The sequence below is a fragment of the Sorex fumeus genome, unplaced genomic scaffold (genome assembly GCF_029834395.1).
Source record: "Sorex fumeus unplaced genomic scaffold, SorFum_2.1 ptg000006l, whole genome shotgun sequence".
Classification (NCBI taxonomy): Eukaryota; Metazoa; Chordata; class Mammalia; order Eulipotyphla; family Soricidae; genus Sorex; species Sorex fumeus.
The window spans coordinates 31503492-31524023 of NW_026606063.1; the positions used below are offsets into that span (position 1 = coordinate 31503492).

At 43.6% G+C, this 20532-nt stretch overlaps 1 protein-coding gene across 1 annotated transcript; it reads right to left on the reverse strand.

Annotated features, from left to right (window-relative positions):
* Positions 1-2307: 2307 nt before the first annotated feature.
* Positions 2308-5718, reverse strand: SOX11 (SRY-box transcription factor 11). The gene has a single exon (XM_056123317.1). The coding sequence runs from the start codon at positions 5589-5591 to the stop codon at positions 4197-4199; it is 1395 nt and encodes a 464-aa protein (XP_055979292.1). The 5' UTR covers positions 5592-5718; the 3' UTR covers positions 2308-4196.
* Between the last annotated feature and the right edge of the window lie 14814 nt (positions 5719-20532).

Below are 20532 nucleotides of genomic sequence, written 5' to 3' on the forward strand. Positions count from 1 at the left end.
CAGTGGCAAGAATACCTTGTGTATTATATTATGTTTTAGACATTCAATAAAGAATTCATTAAGAATGATCTTCACAATGCATTCATCAAAACAGCCTTAAATAGTGTTGAAAGCGCATTTAAGCGCCTGTCCTGAGTTCTAACAGGTCTTTTAATTTAGCTCTATTTCTCTTATTGTACTCTCAAAAACTTAAGTCTACCAAGCCTTTCTCTCTCTCTCTTTTTTTTTCTGTCTCTTAATCATGACTGTTTCCATTCTGAGGCCAATTTATTACACATTACTAATTTACTTAACGTAAAGTTTCTACCTCACCACAGAAAATGTCCAAGATTCATCTATGATTAAAACATAGAGCACATGCAAAGTTTTCAGATTTTCAAAATACATACTCAGTCTTGTAAAGGGGTTTGTGTTTTCAACAAGATTTAGAATTGCAGCTAAGGGCAGCCACGTAAAATCACCAGCACAAAGAACTGTCAATTGTAAACCGCTGGTTCAATTATCCGTGGCTAAAATAAATGTCCGACCAGTAACTGCATTAGTCTAGCATTTGGGGGGGCAGGGGGGTAAGTAAACAACTCCAGAGAAATCCAGTTCTACATTGAGGACCTTAACGCCATCAGACTCTCTTTTCCCAAGTGTACTACTGAAATTTGATGGTTCACCGAAAGGAAAAAGTCACAGAAAAGAAATCTGCTGATCTGCAGCAGAAGCTTGCTAAATTTCACATCCGGAGGGTGGGGGAGGCTCGCCCGGAGCCACCGCGAGGCTGGGGGAGGCCCGAGCTCTGAGCGCAAAAAGTGGAAGGGGAGGCAGCCAGGGTGCACTGGGGCGCCTTTGGCCTAGCAGCTCTTGGTGGTGTGCGAACACCTCCGTTAGGTCTCGCCAAATTGCAGTAAAACTGGAGGCCAAGCCTTAGGAAATCATTTTAATAGGGTAAAAAAAAAAAAAAGTCATGCTGATTTGCACCAAGTTTCAAACAAAGTCTCCTCTATTGCAAACGCCGCACTTCGGAGAGGCTGAACACCGAGGCTGGCGCGCTGGGCGCTGCGCGGCCCCCTGGAGAAAAGAGGGGCGGAAGGCACGGAACGGGGCGGGGGGGACCCGAGCCAGGGATGAGCGTGGCTCGCTGAGGTCACCAAGCCAGGGCTGATCGCGAGGGCTCGGAAGCTCAGGCCGGATCTGAGGAAGAGAAGGGGTGGTGGTGGAGGGGTGCGCGTGGAGAAGAGGATCGGGAGGAGTCGGGCAAATGGTCCCCAAGCGAGCAGGGAGCGCGCGCGCCCTGGGGTTGCGCCCGCGCCCCACGGAGGCAGATGGAAAACAATCAAGGAGCCCAACCGCCTTTTCCGAGGCGGCCTCTGCGGGCCAAGAGAGGTCCGGGCGGGTGCTGGGTGTGGCGGGAGCCTCCCCGGGTCCCCCTCCCCCTCCCCCACCACCCACAGCCTAGCAGCTCCCCTTCTGGCTCCGCGAGACACCGGGCAACCGCGTGGGCATCCCCGCGCTCCCGGGGCCCCGATGCACCCTGGAGCGCGCGGGGCGGCAGGGGCTTGTCCCGAAAGGCCTGGGTACCCTCGGTCGACCCCGCGATCATTTCCTCCTCACCCACGTGCTAGCATCGGCTCCCCGCTCCTCCTCACCCCCCCCCCCGCCCCCGCCCGGACCCCTTGCGTGCCGAACAAATCCCCAGGTGACTGCGACTTCCCTGCTACACAGTAACCACCGCGCCGTCTCCCCCCTCGCAGCGCCTTGGGCCGACCTGCCAGTCTTCTGCCTGTGCGCTCAGCCTCTCCCCGGCCGCGCCCCGCCGCCGTTCCTGCATCGCCCATCCTGGGGAGCTCCCGAGCCGAAGGGGCGGGGGGGAGAGAGAGAGAGAGAGAGAGAGAAAAGAGCCGGACGCGGACCGGACAACCACTCCCCTGGCACTCGTCACCTCTCAAAGTCAAGAACTGTGGTCGCACTCCAAACCTGTGTCTAACCTCTAAGCACAAGCGGAAAAGATACGTCAAAAGGGGCGGGCGGGGGTGGGGGGGTGATGGTGGTGGAGGTGGAGGTGGGACGAGTTTGAATCACAAAACGAAGCCGGCCCCACCCTCTAAGGGACAGCGACGGGGACCCGAGCGTCCCGAGCGCTCGCGGCTCTGGAGCAAGGTTGTCGCCACGACACGCAGCAGCCAAGCGCGAAGAACCGAGCCCATCCCGCGCCCCCCAAGGCGAGCGCAGAGCACTGACCACGCGAGCCCGCCCCTCCCCGGCCAGCTACCCCAGCCTCCCAGCGCCACTCGCCCGACGACCAGGATGGGTGGGGAGAGGTGGGGAGTTGGAGGTGAGAAAGGGAAGGGGGAGGGGAGGGGAGCAGAGGAAAAGGGAAGACAGGATTCTCCTCCTCGGTTTTGAAATAACCACGGAATGAAGAGGAAAAAAGAAATTGGCCTGGCAATGGAGCACTTTCCAGCCTAACCCCTCTACAAGGAGAAATCTCTTCTGCCACCTCCCAGCCGCGCTGACAACAGCCTCGTCACTGAATGCGCTGGGACAACAGGACCTCCAGTTTGGCTTCCATTGAGACTACTGGCGATGAGAGTTTCTTCTATCAGTTCCAGCTGATTTATTAAAAATTGTCAAGAAACAGACTTCCAGCACACAAAAATTTTTTTTTAAAAAAAACAGGCAATGATGTCGACAGTGCATTGAGTCTGCTTTGCCACCATTTGCTACAAAATATGCAGATGGTCTGTACTTTATTTAGATTATATTGCACAAAATGAGAAACTTTTTAAACTATGTGCCTTTTCTTTTTTGCTAAAAATCGAGAATCCAGTTTCAAACCTTCCATCTGGGGCCCCATCCACATATCACAGCGTATGAGATACATAAAGTCCTACTATAGTACAGTACATATACAATCTTTAAACTAAGATAACAGCTCTGAGGTCTATATCACCATTTTCAATAAATCTTTACCTACAAATATTGAACAAATCTCTACTATAGCTGTACAAAAAAAAGTTTGCTTTTTTTTTTAAACCACAAGGCCTTTAGATGCAAGGATTATTTTAAAATTTTAATCCTTTTAAAACCAGGACATAACGTACCAACATACTTGCATGCTAAAAAACAGAGGAAAAAAAATCAAAAGGGAAGAAGTGCCTGAAAGTCTTACTGAAAAAACACAGCAAGAATGTTCCCTTTTCACTGTACAAAAATACGCCTGAAAATATATTAATTTTTAAAAAAGACTGAGGTCTGTTATGTATCAAAAATGTTTCAATACCTTTTGTACTGAGGTCTAGGCTGTCTGGTATTCAATCAAGGAGGTATAAGGGAACAAGTTACAAAAAAAAAGTTGGCAAGTAGAAATCACATTTGTAAAACCATAAACAATTTGATCTGAAAAGTAAACTCTGATCTTAAGTCAGTTCACAGTTTTTTTTTTGTAAGCGTTTGTACAGTCTGCATTTTTTCAAGCTCCCTGCAGTTTTGTTAAGAATCGGATGCATAGAAGACATCAGTTTTCTCCCTCCAAAAAAATAATAATAAAAAAAAGTTGTAATGGTCCCTTTTTGTTTTTGTGTTTGTTAAAAAAAAAAACACCAGTTCTTTAAGATCTCTTAAGAAAAATAAAACAAAAAAACAAACAAACAAAAAAAAACTCCAATCAACTCCCTAGCGTAACAGTTGTGCTGCCAAAAGGGTCCTCACTGCAGACGTCTTCCAGACTTCAAAGACAGACAAGCTTCAAACAGCGCCTTCCGGAGCGGGTCCTCCCTCCCCTCCTCCGCCCCTTCCCCTCCTCCTTTGTTGCAATCACGAATTTCAGGAAAAAAAGAAATGGTAATTACAAAAACACATTTTGGGGGGGGAAAAATCACAACTCCATACTAGGTAAGCAACTACCTTGAGACACGATAAAGAAAGGGAGGGGAGGGGGAACAAAAAAAAATATAAGGACAGGGAAAAAAATGTTTAAAAACTACTCATTTCACTTTTAACTCCACCAAAATTTTCATCTTTTCCAATTTCTTTGTGTCACGACATCATATCAACATCTTCTTCTCTCCCCTCCACCCTACCACCACCACCATCCACAAACACCATCATCATCATCATCATCATCATCATGATCGCCACGACTTCCTCCCAAAGAACCCAGCTCTGCACCCGCCGAGAGAAAGAGCGAGAACGCAGGGCGCCCCTTCTCAATACGTGAACACCAGATCAGAGAAGTTCGCCTCCAGCCAGTCCCCTGCGATCATCTCGCTCAGCTCGGGCGTGCAGTAGTCGGGGAACTCGAAGTGGGAGCCCAGGCTGCCCTCGCTGAACGAATCCAAATCCTTATCCACTAGAGAAAGGGACAGGTTCCCGGCCGCCGCGCTGCCCCCCAGCTGCTGCTCGCTGGCGCTGTGCGCGCTTTGGGAGAAATTCAAGCTCAGGTCGAACATCAGGTCGTCGGCGTCCTCGCCGCCGCTGCTGCTGCTGCTGCTGCTGCTGCTACTGCCGCTGCTGCTGCTGCCGCTGCTGCTGGACGAGGAGGACGAAGAGGTGGAGACGGAGCGCGAGGACGCGGGCGACAGCGCGGGCTGCGCGAGCGGTGGCGGATGCTGCTTGGTGATGTTCTTGAAGCTGTAGTAGAGGCGGCTCCCGCTCCCCGAGCCCGAGGGGGCGCCGGCCCGCACCTCGTCGTAGAGGCTCGCGCCCTCGGGGGACTCGGCCGAGCTGCTCAGCGTGGGGCTGGCGGGGACTTTGGCGACGTTGTAGCGTCTCAGCAGCTGCGGCGGCTGCTGCTGGCCCGGCGGCTGCAGGAGCTGCTGGTGCGGCGGGTCGTCGTCGTCCTCGTCCGCCTCCTGCTTGATCCGCAGCTGCAGCTCGTCGTCGTCTTCCTCGTCCTCGTCGTCCTCGTCCAGGAACACGCACTTGACCGTCTTGCCGGGGCCGCCGCCGCCCGCGCCGCTGCTCACGCGCAGGCTGCCGAGCACGTAGTCTTCGCCCGCGCCCCCGAAGTCCCCCGCCTGAGTCGCTTTGCCCGCGCCGGCCTTGGCGCCGGCGGCCGCGGGGGCGGCGGGGGCCTTGAGCTTGCCGCATTTCTTGGTGGAGCTCTTGGAGGTCTTGGCGCCACCCGCGCCGCCGCTCGCACCCCCGCCGCCGCCGCCGCCGCCGCCGCCGCCCGCCGCGCTCTTCTCGGGGCTCTGGCTGGCGCTGGGCTTGGCCGAGGGGTCCATTTTGGGCTTTTTCCGGGGCCGGTACTTGTAGTCGGGATAGTCGGCCATGTGCTTGAGCCGCAGCCGCTCCGCCTCTCGGATGAACGGGATCTTCTCGCTGTCCTTCAGCATTTTCCACCGCTTGCCCAGCCTCTTGGAGATCTCGGCGTTATGCATGTCCGGAGACTGCTCCATGATCTTCCTGCGCTCGATCTTGGACCACACCATGAACGCGTTCATCGGCCGCTTGATGTGGCCCGACGCCGTCTTGCACCAGTCCGGGTCGCTCTCGTCCAGGGCCACCGGGCTGCAAGCCATGAATTCGCCCTCCTCCGTGTCCAGAGCCTCCCGGGGCAGGTTGCTCTCCGCTTCCAAGCTCTCCGCTTGCTGCACCATGATCCGCTGCGGGGCTGGGCGCTCCAACCCGGGCCGCTCGGTGTCGTGCGGTGGTCCCCCTCCCCCTCTCGCCCCTCCACCTTCCCGGGCAAGTTGCAAAGTCCTCGGCACCCCGCGGCCGCGGCTCCCCCCCTCCCCCCCGCCCCCCCTTCCAGGCTGCACACAGCGGCTGCGGTGCTTTCGGCGGCGACGGCCGCCCGGTGCCCGGGAAGCTGCGGCCGCGACCGGAGAAGCGTAGGTGGCGGCGGCGGCGGCGGCGGCGGCGGCGGCGGCGGCGACGGTCGAAGCAGCCCGGGACCCCCTTCTCTCCGGCTCGTGGCTCTCGCCGCAAGTGCCGGACCCCGAGCACTCCCAGGCGCGCGCGCTCCTTCTGCAAAAAAGTTGAGGGCTCTCTCCCAACTAGTTATCAGGGTGTCATATGGGTGACATCACTCCCAGGGCCAGCCAATGGCTGGGGACCGGCTCCGCCCATCTCCCATTATTAACTCCGAGGCCCCGCCCCGTCCCCCCGCCCTCGGGGCCGCTTTGCAAAGACGGGGGCTATGTTGGGGGGGGGGGGAGGAGGAGACAAGTCTAGAAATATGTTATTTTTAAAAAATCCGCGTGTGTGTGCACAGATGCGCCTCTCTTCGGGATGCTCGGGAGCAGCCCACGGCACCTCGACGAGCAGGCGCGCCCGGGGCGAACTCGGCGGGTTCCGAAGCCCGCGCTCCGGACCGGGTCCCGGGAGAGAGGCCCGGAGCCCCTTTGTGCCCAGTTGCACCCCCGAAGAACGTCGGTGTGAACGGACGGGGCGCGTTCCCTCCCCGAGTGCACACAGAGGAGCACGCGCACAGCCCGAGAAGGGTGCTGCCCTGCCCGCCCCGGGGTGGGCGCAGCTGCTCCCCGGTCCGTCCCCAGCGAGGGTTTGGCGGCCCCGGAGCGCTGGGGACCGAGTCCGCCGGGGGGGGGGGGGAAGCCGGGGTGCCACTGGCCGACAGAAGGTGGCGCTTTAACACAACAACCTTCTCCGGGCACGTGGGCTCTTTTCTTCTTTCTCCCTCTTTCTAGAGCAAAGAAATCCTTTTAAAACCCGAGAGCCGGAATTCTCTTTTATCCGTTTGCATTCTTCTGTTTTTTTTTTCTCTCTCTCTTTCCCCCCCCCATCTCCATCAGTTCCCCTTCTTCCGTGGGGTACGGAAACGCCGCAGGGACGGTTTGGCTGGGCCCGACCCCCGCGCGCCCCGCCCCAAAGAGGAGAGGCCGGAGTAACGGTCTGTGTGGGGTTTGGCAGGGGCTGGGTCCTCGAGTTCAATCTGGCCACTCGGGATGCTGATTGGAAATCCCGGTCTAGGACCTGCAAACTGCAGCACCCCCACCCCCACCCCTGCGTCACCCGGCTACCCCTCTCGCTCTCCGCTCCCGCCCCTCTCCCGGTCCCCTCCCCCCAACTCCCTCACTTTTTTGCAGCCTTCCTCTTCCTTTTCATCTCTCCCCCCCTTCTCTGTCTGCAACCCCCTAGAGCAGCCTCATCCAAAAATCTAGCACGCCTTTCCGTCTGGGTGAACAGCATACAGCAAGGAGCAAACAAGGTGCACCCCAAGTTTCCAGTATTTCCTCTTTCTCCGAGAAAAGGTGGGTTGGGGCTACCCTTAGAACACAGGCTCAGAATCTTTTAGTTTAGTAAAGCTGCCCCGTGCCCTGCCGGTCTTGCCGTGCTCCTTCGAAACGCGTTTCCCTTTGTGTTTCTTTATTTAGTTCCTTTTACCCATCAAACTAAGGATATTCTGGGGGCAATTAAAAGAAAACCGCCGCTTCCTCTTCATTGTCTGTCGTCATACGTGTCTTCACACCCGCCAGCGTTGGGGGAGTTGGCAACTTTGAATAGTTCCTAAGATACTGCCCAGAGTATTTCACAAGGAAAGTCAGCTGCTAAGACTGGTGAAATTACCCAAACGTGCTTCCTTTCAGGCGCTCTCCCCAGCAAATATCACGGCATTACCTAAGCTGTGCTCCCTTCCTCCACCCCCGCCAGGACTTCAATAACATGAAATGGTACCATGTTTATACAGTTCATTATTTAAAAGAAATTACTCCCATCGCTGTACCGTCTACCTCAGATTCGTCCTAAGAAAAACACAAAAAGTGCATCACATACTCACAATTTTAATAATGCTGGCGCTTATTTTATTATTTCTTTTAGGACAATCGGAGCTAAAAGAATTTACAGTCATGCCTTCCTGTGACCTGGAGTCTGGAAATATATAAAACCCTGGCGGTGTGTGAAAATTCATCTTCACTCCTATCAAAGCAAACACTGGATCTTGTTTTCCTCAGATTTTCCAGCTAGTTCAAGCTTCTGGGAAGACCCCTAGAGAAGCTCTCTCCCACTCCCCCAACACAGTACAAATCCACATTCTAGCTAGTGGGCTTGAAATAATTTAGCTCAGTTGCATTATTTTCATGCAAACAATGAAGGCATCTAATCGTTCAGGCTCTGATAGAAAATGCATTTGAAATGTTTGGTAAATCCAATATTCATTTGCCTTCACACTTTAGCAAAAATCACGTTTAAATTTTGAGTACGAATTACAGTGTAGTAGGACTGGGAAATAATGCATTTTATTCTCATGGTGCGATGATCTTAGAGGATATATAATTGAAATTTACTCCTTGAAATAAGAAAACTAATCACTGTTCAAGGAAAGGTGGTTCATTTGTCTCAGAAAATGCAGTGAGGGGGGTTGCTTAATAGTGTGAAAGGACTGGCCTGAGAATGAGAGGTAAGTGGTGTAATTTGATGAGTCTTTGCAGTAAACACTTTGCAGAGATTGGAAGTGGTAGAGCAGGAGTTCCTGGTGTACTAAGCAATGTGCAAAGGCAGATTTCTCCCTCTGTATTATAGGCAGGTTAGAATTTTCTATAAGGGTTCACTTGATAGCTATTTTGTAACATGGGCCCACCATACATATTTAATGTTAGTCACTTTAGTGAATATTTCACTGAGGATTGGAAAACTACCTGACTAATTTACCTATTATGTGTACTTTAATTTTTTTGCTTCCTCAGGGAACATTTAAAAATAAGTATGACATTTGTAAAAAGTAAGGAGTGAGAAGATATTTGGGACTTGCTTTCTCTTCATGGAACAGTATTTACTTGTGAAAATCAGAAATTTGCAATAGCAGCAGTGACTATTTAAAGTGATTTTACGCTAACAAACAGAAAATGCTTTTTCTTTCCAAGACATGCCTACTCTTGAAAGTGATTTGGTAAAATGGAAATATATCTGCTATATTTTAAAGACACTGTATATATCAGGATTAGGTCTATCTATATCTTTTTAAAAGACAATATGCAGTTCATTTATGCGCCTATAATTACAAGAAAGACACACATATTTCTTGCCAACAGCAAACTTTTTAAAATTATGCTTCCTGTTAAGTCTTAAGATATACATTTGGCTAGAACACAGATAACTTTTCTGGTAATTGACATCATTTAATAATTGCATCCTTATTAAGGAATGCTTGATTTACAAAGACAATTATTAAGGGAGTAAGACAATTATAAAAAATCTCTCAATATTATATTAAAGTCAGATCAAATATGAAATATTGCTTTCTCCTTCTCTGAAGAAAAAATTTGCTGAGCAAATAATATGCTATATGTACTACTGGGTAAATATTCGACTTACTGAATTGAACATACCATTTTTAGAAGTATTTCGACTACGTGTGTTTCCCCATTTTTTCATCTTTGAACACGCATACATTCGCACACACCCGATGCTTCACAGCTGTTCTTTGTGTATTTCCTAGATGGTGAAACTTATCACAACATACATGTTGATTAAAAGAGAAATATGCAATTCCATTTCAGAATCTTTATTTAACATACATATAGGGAAACACTAAGGTCCCCACAGGTGAATTTTTTTTCTCAAAGACTTCTACAATATTTTCTTATTATCTAACTCCCAACCTAACTTCTCTCAATGTTATAGAGCTCTTGTGTTTTATTCTATTTACCTAGTGCTTTTTCCCCCCACAAATATTATATTTTTAATTTCTTTCATTGTATTCAGTCCACAGGTTCAATGCTTCAAGGCACTTCTTGGGCTCCTTCTGCCTTCCTTCCAACATATAAGGACAATGATGTCACTTCCCTACTTGATTCTTCAGAACACATTTCAGTAGCTAAATGTTTAGAAAGTCTAAAATTAGTATTTCTACTAGTTCTATCCAATGTATGTTCCATAAAAGCATAGGGAATAGGTGTAGTATTTCTAAAACTTCTGGGATATGTTTGTATATCCTGATGTACAGACTGTACACAAAATGAAGCAGAACTAAAAGTGTCATTCCCCAATATCTCCTTATCGAATGTAGCCCCAGCTACTTCCATTTCATTTACTTAAACAGTGTTCGTTAAAGCCATCTGAATCAGTCTGTTGATGAGACATTATTGAAGTTTGAAAAACATTGGCATAGGTATTGAGAGCTAAGATACTGAACTAGTCTGTCTTGGTTTGAAAATTCTACTTTTCAGTGTTTTTATATTTTCTGGTCTTATCATGTAGTCCTTTATCATGTAGCCCTTGATATTGATTTAGTAGAAACTTAATTCAACAAACCTGCTTCTTCTAAAATTCACAACTTGTCTTTACTATTCACATGAATTATATGCTTCCTTAAAATAGACTTTATTTTTAGAGCAGTTTTAAGCTTACAAAAACAAAGACCAAAAAAGAAAAAAAAAGAAACCCTGAGTGGATGGTACAGAGAATTCATATACACTCCAGTTCCCACACATACATAGTCTACTCCATCATCGACAGCCTTCAAAAGGGGATACACTTCTAAAATACAATAACATCAGTATCAACAGTTGTCATAGTTTGCACCAAAGTTCACTCTTGGTTATATATATTTAGTGGTTTTAGACAAATGCATATAATAGGTACCAATCAGTATCATCCTAGGTAGTTGAATTGACTTTAAAATCCTGTATGTGTGAATCTGCAGAAAAACCCAGATATACAGGACTTGTTGACTGAAGTCTCCAGGCTCACATGGAGTGGGAATAGGCAACTTCCTCCCATCTCCCTCCCTACTTCACCGGTAGCTTGACAGTCACAAACTGCCCCTGGTACCATATAATCTCATTAGCAGCCATGATCCAGAGGCTCAGAAATAAAGCTCTCTGGGAAAAGAGAAACAGAATGATACGCTGCAGAGATGCCTCCAGACCCCGTGCCAGGCTGTCACATTAGGGACAACTAGAAGGGAGCAAACAAGTTCCCCTCCTTGCCTCAATAGAGCCCCAGCAGCCAAAAATCCCCAGAACTCAACTGCAGCCATGCTCACGGCTGCTCTCCACACACTTGAAGGAGCTTCACCCATGAGTGAACTTGCTGTGTAACCATATTGTAAGTATTTATTATTATTTTAAATATTTATTATTTATTTTAGTATTCTTGGAGCGTGGCATCTCATACTGTACACCACTGATGTACCAAGAGTAGTATACCACATTTGATGGGGTTTAAAGTAGAAGGCAACTGGGACTGGAGAGATAGCACAGCGGGTAGGGCGTTTGCTTTACACGCGGCCGACCCAGGTTCGATTCCCAGCATCCCATATGGTCCCCTGAGCAGCGCCAGGAGTAACTCCTGAGTGCAGAGCCAGGAGTAACCCCTGTGCATTGCCAGGTGTGACCCAAAAAGCAAATAAATAAAGTAGAAGGCAACCAATCTCAGAGGGAACATAGGTACCCATCAGTATACATTATCACTGTCACTGTCACTGTCCTCCCATTGTTCATCAATTTGCTCAAGCGGGCCCAGTAACATTGTGAGACTTGTTACTGTGTTTGGCATATCGAATACGTCACAAGGAGCTTGCCAGGCTTTGCCGTGTGGGCAAGATACTCTCCGTAGCTTTCCAGGCTCTCTGAGAGGTGCAGAGGAATTGAACTCGGGTCGGCCATGTTGGCCGCTTGCAAGGCAAATTCCCTACCCGCTATGCTATCGCTTCCAGCCCGTATATATATAATATATATAAATTATATAGAAATAATATATAATGCATTTATCATATATGGTGGTCAGACTTCTTCGTCAAGACCCTGAACAAACAGTTTGTGGCTCTTCATGTTCCTGTAGCAAGCAGATGCCACTGGGCTACAGTAGCACACGACAGGGACAAATGGAGATGTTACTGGCACCCACTCGAGCAAATCAGTGAGTAATGGGATATCAAGTGATCAAGTGATCATATATATTATAGATTATAGAATACATATACATTATATAAATATATATGAGATTACTAACATGTTTGTTAAAATTAACCAACATGTTAGTAATCTCTTATAAAAGGGCTTAATGGATCACGAATGAAATACAACAATATTCACACACTTTCCTCTAAGGAAACTTAGAGCATTTTTAGTGGATTATTTATAGCAAGGAATACAAATTAATTATTTCGGTTCTAATTTCAGAGCACTGTTTGGGATTTCAGGTAGAAAAATTCGAAATATGGTAGTGGGAAGGTACAATGATGGTGGGATTGGTGTTTGAATATTAATAATATTAATAATAATAATAAATGTTATGAATTACTGTGAACAACTTTATAAAAATAAAATAAAATTTAATAACTAAAATTCTCTATTTTCCACTTATTTATCTCCTCTCACCCTAACCCTTGATAAGTGCTGATCTGTTTTGACTCTACACATTTTATATTTCCTATAATGTGCATACTTGGAATACAAAATACAGCCTTTTTTTGCATAAATTTCTTTTAATTCATGCTATTTGTTTAAGTTTTTTCCATGTCTTTTCAAGTTTGATGGATCATTTATCTTTAGTACTGAAGAATAATCTGTTATTTAGATGTTCCACACTCTACTAATTCACCTACTGAAGAATATTTTGGCTGCTTCCAAATTTTCAAAATTATAAGTAAAGCTATTATTAACATCCCTAGAGAGGTTTATGTGTGGACACATATTTTTCAGCTATTTGTGGTGAATATGCAGAAGTATGATTGCCTGAACAAATGGTAAGGGTATGTTAAGTTTTCAGAAAATTCCAGATTGTTTTCCGAAGTGATTGTGTCATGTTGTCTTCTTATTACCCACATCCTGTTAGTACTCAGGGTTGCCAGTGTTTGAGATTTTGGCTATCTGAGAAGTGAATGTCAATATTCCATTGTTGCTTTAATTTGCAATACTCTGATGATATCAGATGAAGTTAATTAATCTTTTTATAGGCTTACTTGACTTATGTATAATTCCTTTGATGAGGTTTATGTTCAGATCTAGTCTTCATCTTTCAATCAGTTCCTTCATTTAATTTTTATTGGATTTCAAGGTTTTTCCCACATATTTTGGAGAGTAGTCCTTATCCTGTGTATCTTTTGCAAATTATTTCATTCTCTGATTCGTCTTCTCATTTTACAATGTCATGAGTGAATTACTAGTTAAAGTTTCCACCATATTTCTCAGAAATATTTTTCAATTATAAAATGGCACTTTAGTGAAAACCTTATAGAATCATAATTGAATATATAGTAAATATTTAGGCCAGTTTCTGTATATTTTAAGATATCCAGAGATGTGGCTGGAGTGATAGCACAGCGGGTAGGGCGTTTGCCTTGCACACAGCCCGGCCCGGGTTCGATTCCCAGCATCCCATGTGGTCCCCCGAGCATGGCCAGGAGTAATTCCTGAGTGCATGAACCAGAAGTAACCCCTGTGCATCGCTGGATGTGACCCAAAAAGCAAACAAAAACAAAAACAAAAAAACAAACAAAAAAAAGATATCCAGAGATACAATAATGGCACTGTACATATTCAGTACCAGAAAAAAATACCATACAGAAAACCATACAACCCCCTCCCCCCTGCTGAAGCTACAACTACAGGAGAGATGTTTTTGGTTCAATACAAAGCCATTTCACACATTCATGCTGTTCCTTTTAACCAGGTGTCTGTTAGAACTTGATTTCTTTTGCAATTTAGACAAATCTCATTTTCATTAAAAATATAATTCAACTTGAATGTTTTTTAGAACCTGTTCTAGGGAAGACATGGAACTGGGATCTATCTACACAGAAAGTAAATAACAAATGTATATAAAGTTTTCAAAGTAGTTATTAAAGAATACAAATGTTTCTTAACATATATTTTTAAGTTGATTAAGCTATGTTACTGTACAGCCCAGATGGGGTGCTGAGCTACTGCTTATCCTTAGTTACCTCACCTATTGCTCCAAGAAAGAAGGACATAGCATAAGGGTGAGGTAGGGAGATGGATTCTGCACATTATGCTAATCCTTTGCCATTTGAACAAAGGAGAGGGGCAGGAGCTGCAGGACCGCTGGAGCACACTTCCCAGAGAGCATACAATGTCCCTTCAGGACAGGAAGGCTATCCTCTTAGAGACTTTGCTCTCTTTTGTATCAGCATCTTTGTTGTTGTTTCACACATGACAGAAAGGGATAAGCATTGTGTGTGTGTGTGCTTGTGTGTGTGTATGAGCAAAATAAAATAAAAAAGAATACTTCATGAATTTTAAGAGTACAATTAAAAAATTCACCAGATGTGATTTCTTGACAAATATTTTCCAAGTTAGTGTGTCTAATCTCTTCCTTGCCCAGAGCCATGGTATATCGTCATTTTTTATTATCTCCACTAAGGCATCGAAGAGCTCTTGACTAGTCAATCTAAATCTAGCTGATTTTAGGGCTGTGGTCTTTAAGGGCTGGACAGGAAAAAGCTATATATACATGAACCTCACCAGATGATAGATCAAATTTATTATATTAGATATAGTACTTCTAGATGGGAGGAGATTCTTTCTCTTTTACCATGACCATCATACTGCAATGTATCCTATCAACTACTAGGTCTGGATCTAACTAAACCTCTTCTTGACTGACTCCTGAACCTGGTTTTTACTGTTAAGGTTATATCTCCCTTTCTTTTCTTTTTTTCTTTTCTTTTCTTTTCTTTTCTTTTGCCCTTTATCAATGCTCACTCTGCTGGTGTATCCATTCTTTTTCTTTTGTGTTCATTTTTTGTATTCAAATTATTTATATTTTAAATATTTTTGGTAATGGAACATTTATAGTATTTGTACCATATATTTTTAATGTGGAATTTAATTAATTATATTGTTATATAAGGAACCTAAATATAGTGAACAGAAGGAAAATCAGAGAGAGAGAGAGAGAGAAAGAGAGAGGGTGAGAAAGGAATGCATTTTGTGCTTTTCCCCAGAAAGGACATTGAAGATTTGACTGCTTTTTTATTTCCACTTAGGATAGCTATAAGTTGGTGTGTAAAAGGAAGGGAATCTACTGGTAGGAATGGGGGAGAGTGGACAACAGGAAGACCCACAGGTCTCCTGACCTTGGGGTACAGCTGTCAGAGAACAGAGAAACAGGGGGACTGATAAGAAACCTTACCCATTCTCTTGTAATGTACATCAGTTGTATAACCTTGATACCAGTGGATACGCTTGAATTCCTCATCTGTATCAAGACATTTTAGTCTAGCTATCTTCCAAGTTCACTGCTACTTTTCACCCTTTTGTAATTTTCTACCACTAAACATATTATTCTTATAGAAACCTTTAATTAGAGAACATTATTTTGGTCATAGATTTGGCATTATGTGGATTCATTATATGTCCAATATAGTCAGTTTGATATGAATCTATTTCTTGCTGGCAGTTGTCATTTATTCTCTCCATTTAAAGGTCAGATACATTTATTCTAGTAAATTTGAATGTTAGAAAATAAATCGAAAAACATTTAAGTTACCTAAAATATCCACCACTAACTTGTTGCTGCCTCTCCATTGATTTCATAATGTTCTTTCAATTTACTTAAAGTGTCAGAGTCATCATTAGTTTTCTCCCACAGAAGCAGCTGGTCAATGTTGTAATAATAAATATAGTTTTTCTTTGTTTTTGTATCTTAATTGGGGGCGTGAATGGTATATTCAGCTTGCAGGATTATCTGGGACTCATCAGGCTGTAACTCTGGTTTTCTCCCGATGACCAAGGATAATCATTCAAGGTTTACTCTTTCCTGCCCAGATCAAACTAGCCGAGAATGAGATCCAAGGTATCAGTCTCTCCAAGATGGCAGAACACACCCACTGCAATTCACCAGGATCTGGTTGCTAGGCTGTTTTGGAAGACACTGGAAGACAATGTCTTTTGAACCTTGGTTTCCTTCTCTGGAGTGGTGTATGTCCCTTCTGCATATGACTCCCTGGGATTTCTTTTTAGCTGCTAACTCTCCATACCATTATATCTGATATCTCCATGCCAGCCTTCTTTGTCAGGGTTCTCTTGGGAGCTCTACTTTCTGATCCATCAAAATGAAATTAAGTTTTTTCCATGCCAGTTCTTGGGAGAATATCTGTATCTACAGTATTCTATTCTGCTGTCTTAGTGCAGCTCCAGATAGACTTATTTCCCATTTCTCCAGGTGAAAGATTTTTGGAACCTCCCATCTCTTCTGAGTTTCCTCCTATACCAGAAATCTGTCTTGGCTACAAGACAGTCACCAGTCCTTATACCAAGAGAAGGTCTTCAAAGGGTGATGAAGGTAATATCTAATGGGCCCAGGGAAGAACAAGAAGCCCAAAAGAATTATTCTCAAATATTGAACTCTAAAGTAATTTTATGATTAGGTTTTTGGTTTAAGTGGGATCCATGGCTCCTTTATCCTTTTTTTTAAAATTGGGGATGTCTATTCTATGTCTGAAACATCTTTGTACTTTGAAATAGTGGGTATCATAGGTCACTCATCCTCAACTTTCAATGATGATATTGAACTTCAAGTTGATGTTGGAATTGACTAAGACTATTGGGGATGTTAAGGGCTGGAACGATAGCACAGCGGTAGGGCGTTTGCCTTGCACACAGTCAACATGGCAACTGGAGTTTGATTTCTCTGTCCCTCTCAGGGAGCCTGGCAAGATACCAAGAGTATCTCGCCCGCATGGTAGAACCTGGCAAGCTACCCGTGACGTACTCGAGATGCCAAACACAGTAACAACAAGTCTCATGATGGAGACATTACTGGGCCCGTTCGAGCAAATCGATGAACAATGGGAGGACCGTGACCATGATTGGGGATGTTATTATAGAATGAATAGAATTTATATGTGAAAGGATGTAGTTAAGGACTCAGAGAATAGAATAGAAGAGGTTGAATTAAATTAACCCCAAATTTATATCTTTATATCTTAACCTCAGTATTGCAAAATGGGAATGTTTTTAGAGAGGAATTCTTTGCAGATGAGTGAAATAAATGAGGACATTAGGATGAACTCTAATGATTTATGGTGCCCTTTTAAAATGGGAACAGTGGACATAGAGTCAGACATATAAAGAGGGACGTTGACAATGAGAATGAACATTGTAAAGAATGGACAAAGGAAAGAAAAATGCCTGATTCAGAGTCTCTCTCACTCTCATGAGAACCCATTCTTCCCCATATCTGATATAGACTTCTGGCCTCCCGATCACTGAGCTAATAGACTGCTTGCTGTTGCTTAAATCCTTGGAATGTGGTTCTTTGTTATAGCAGCTTAGGAAACATACATAGATGGGACAGAAAAACCATAGAGCCTTGTTTTCTTGTACATTCTCTTAAAGTTACTTTTCCTCTACTGAATTTCTAGACTCCTTTTTCATAGGTCACAAGGAGATGACAGAAGGAGATAAGAAAATGTCCAATTAACCCCAAACAGTAGGGCTTTTGTTGCTACGTTGGGTGATCATCTTTGGGGTACAGGTGCTGTGTTCTCCATTTAATTCTTGAGCCTCAGGCACTACTCTTTTAGAAGTGAAAAAAATACTGTTAACACTCTAATTAGGCTAAAGGAGGATCTCTCAATCAATTTTAGTTTGGAACTTGATCTATGCTGTAGAGATGTTTTCTAGTTCTTTGGAGCACTCAGCGTCAGAGAAATATTAGTGGGGAACAGTTGCAGTATCACAACATCTTATAATAACATTTGCTTACTATGTCTCCCATATTAGGCAGAATAGTTGCTGCATCCTTGCAGCCTGTAGAACATTTCGTACATACCTTTATTATAATATTTATCATTTTTACTTCCCAGTGACAAAGAGACAAATTTACTCATTTTTCCATACCCAAGTTGGCCCAGAAATGACACTTGAGAGACATTACGGGGACTGAGGGCTATCAGAGAGGAAATTTTTCCACACTATTTACAAGGACTTATTTCAGTACTAAAATGTTGTTATACAATGAAATTCCTGCAGTCAATTTCTCTGGTGTATTTTTGGTGAAAGGAGTATCTGACAAATATTAGAAAATGAAGATGAATTTCAATTTAGAGATGCAACCATTTTTGTGGAAGTTTAGCTAGAAGACAATTTTAAGATCACAACTAAAAGTCTCTCTTATTTTATCGCGATTTATATTTTTACAGTTTCGTTTTGGGGCCATGCCCAGAGGTACTCAGGAGTTACTACTGGCCTGTAATCAGGAGTTACTCCTAGCATTCTTGGGGGACTACATGGGATGACAGGGGTTAAACCAAGGTTATCTGTGTACGAGGCAGATGCCCTACCACTATGGAATGGTTCCAGTCCCTTATTACCCTTATTATGAATTACCTTAAAGTCAAGGGTTATTCATTTCCCATTCATATTTTAAAGCTAAAAAGTACCTCCATCTAGTTCATTTTAATTAAACATTGGTTAGTTAAGTGAAGAGAATAATAAATGTGGAACAAAACCTATAGACCGAGGTAACTTGGTGTTAGTTGCAAGCAAAGGAAAAAAAAATCCAAAAAATAAGAACCAAAATAAGGCATATGCTTTTTCCATCTCAAGTTTCTAAGTCTGTAGTTCTGATATGTTTTGAATGGTAACTCAGTCCAGATCATTGTACTAGGCATTTTAGTAATATTTTTCCCTTGAGTTTGTCTGTTACTTTTCTGTCTGATATAGCTTTGTGTTTTCAATATGTTACCAACATATTAGGAATCCATTTTTTTCTCAGACATGATGCCCTAGGGGTTGGGCCAAGGGATAATCCAGTGTAGTCTGATGTATTGCCTTTAGACTTGTTCTGCTCAATGACTCTTGCATTTTCCAACAATAAAAATGCTTGCATTTCAAGCACCTTAATTCTCACTCCCGGAGGATGAATTTTCTGAGTAGATTTCTTTTCCTTCAGTGAACCAAGAATCACAACTATGGGTGATCCTAAAAATGATAAATATCTACACAAATGTATGTATTACAATGCCTCAAAGCAAATATTGCTCCATGTAATGTGCAGACATACTCTGAGTAAGATAGGATGTTTTGGTGCCCATTTGTCCTCTCATCACCAGCTCCAAAGTGCCAGGGTTGCAAAGAGCTTGAGTCTGATTGAGGGTTTTAGAATTTCTGACCTTAGACAGACAATGTTATAATCCCAGAGTTTTAGAAAAGCTATATATTTCCCTGCAGCTAAGTGCAATTGTCTCTCCTTCATCTCTCAGTGCATTTTTTAGAAAAATGATGTTGTTTGTCTTTGTATATTTAACGTTTTTTCTAGGTCTCAGCTCTACAGTTTCTTATACCAGGTGACACACCTCCATTTACCTTAGCATGAGCAGGAAGCAAGGAGGTATTAATGATAATGTGGGTGAATCAATGACAGCATGGTCTATTTTTTGATTCTAACAGTGAAAAATAGAATCTGAGGCATAAAAGGAAAGATATTTATAGTATTTCCTGGTCATACATTTACTTGCTCAGCTACCTCAGCTGTGACTTGTTTATTGCATTAATGTTAATTGCAGCAAGCAACACTCCTATTCTGTTCTCTCCAAAAATTGCAAGAGAACTGTGCTACATAACTTACTCAAGACTCAGTACATGGTATTACAAAAACTCCTACTCACTGACATGATTCAAGTCTAAATTTGACCATGTTTCCCAGAAGAGAAATATGAGAATTCTGAAAAAACTTACCCCATCTCAAGTGACCCACCTTAAATCCAAAGACAATGTACATATCCACATTGACTTCCTAAGTAAAGAGAACATATTGCATTTTCCTTACCATAATATTTTTATTAAATAGTTAGAGCTTTTGAGACAAGATTTTGTGTGCTCAATATTCTGCATTATACTTAGTATGGATTTTTTCCCACATGACATTGACAGCATATAACCATATTTTCATTCACTGCACTCTAAAATGAATAAGTCCTAAAGATTATTTAGCAAAAAAATTTTGAGTGAGAAGTTTCAATTTCATGCCAAAATCTCTATTTGTTACTGGAAAATGGTTAATGTTTCCTACCTATTCCTAGTATTAGTTGGTTCCCTCTGAGAAGTTCTCTCTGAGGTACCTGTATGATAAATCTTTTGTACAGAAGTTGGCCAAGGTATTTTGGAACTGAGACCAAATTTAGGGGGGAAACGATTTTTAACTATTCTGTCAACATGATTATTTCTTTTTTATATTGGATGATGTCTTGGTTAGAATATGTTCTGGAATAAAGAGATGGTAAGCGGAGGGAGCAAATTTTAAAGGCCACCTTTTTAATATCACTTGACAACGTTGTCTTGATAGATTAGGAAAATTGAGTTAGATAAAATGAAGGCATGGAACTTAGAGCATGGAATTCCAAGAACAATAGTTGCAAAACTTTAGGATCTTTGTTCAACTCAGAGCTGCAGAAAGAGATAAAAAGGACAGTAGGGAAAATATTGGCTAACTCTGCTGAAGTTCAATATAATGCACATTACATACACCATGCCAATTTTGCTCTTTATGTTGTTCATCCTATTTATATACTTTTGCAATTTCAGCTAGATGGGAGTTGACAGAAATAGGGATCATTAATAAATAATACAGTCAATTATAGAATAACTCATTGGTGATTTATTTCATCAG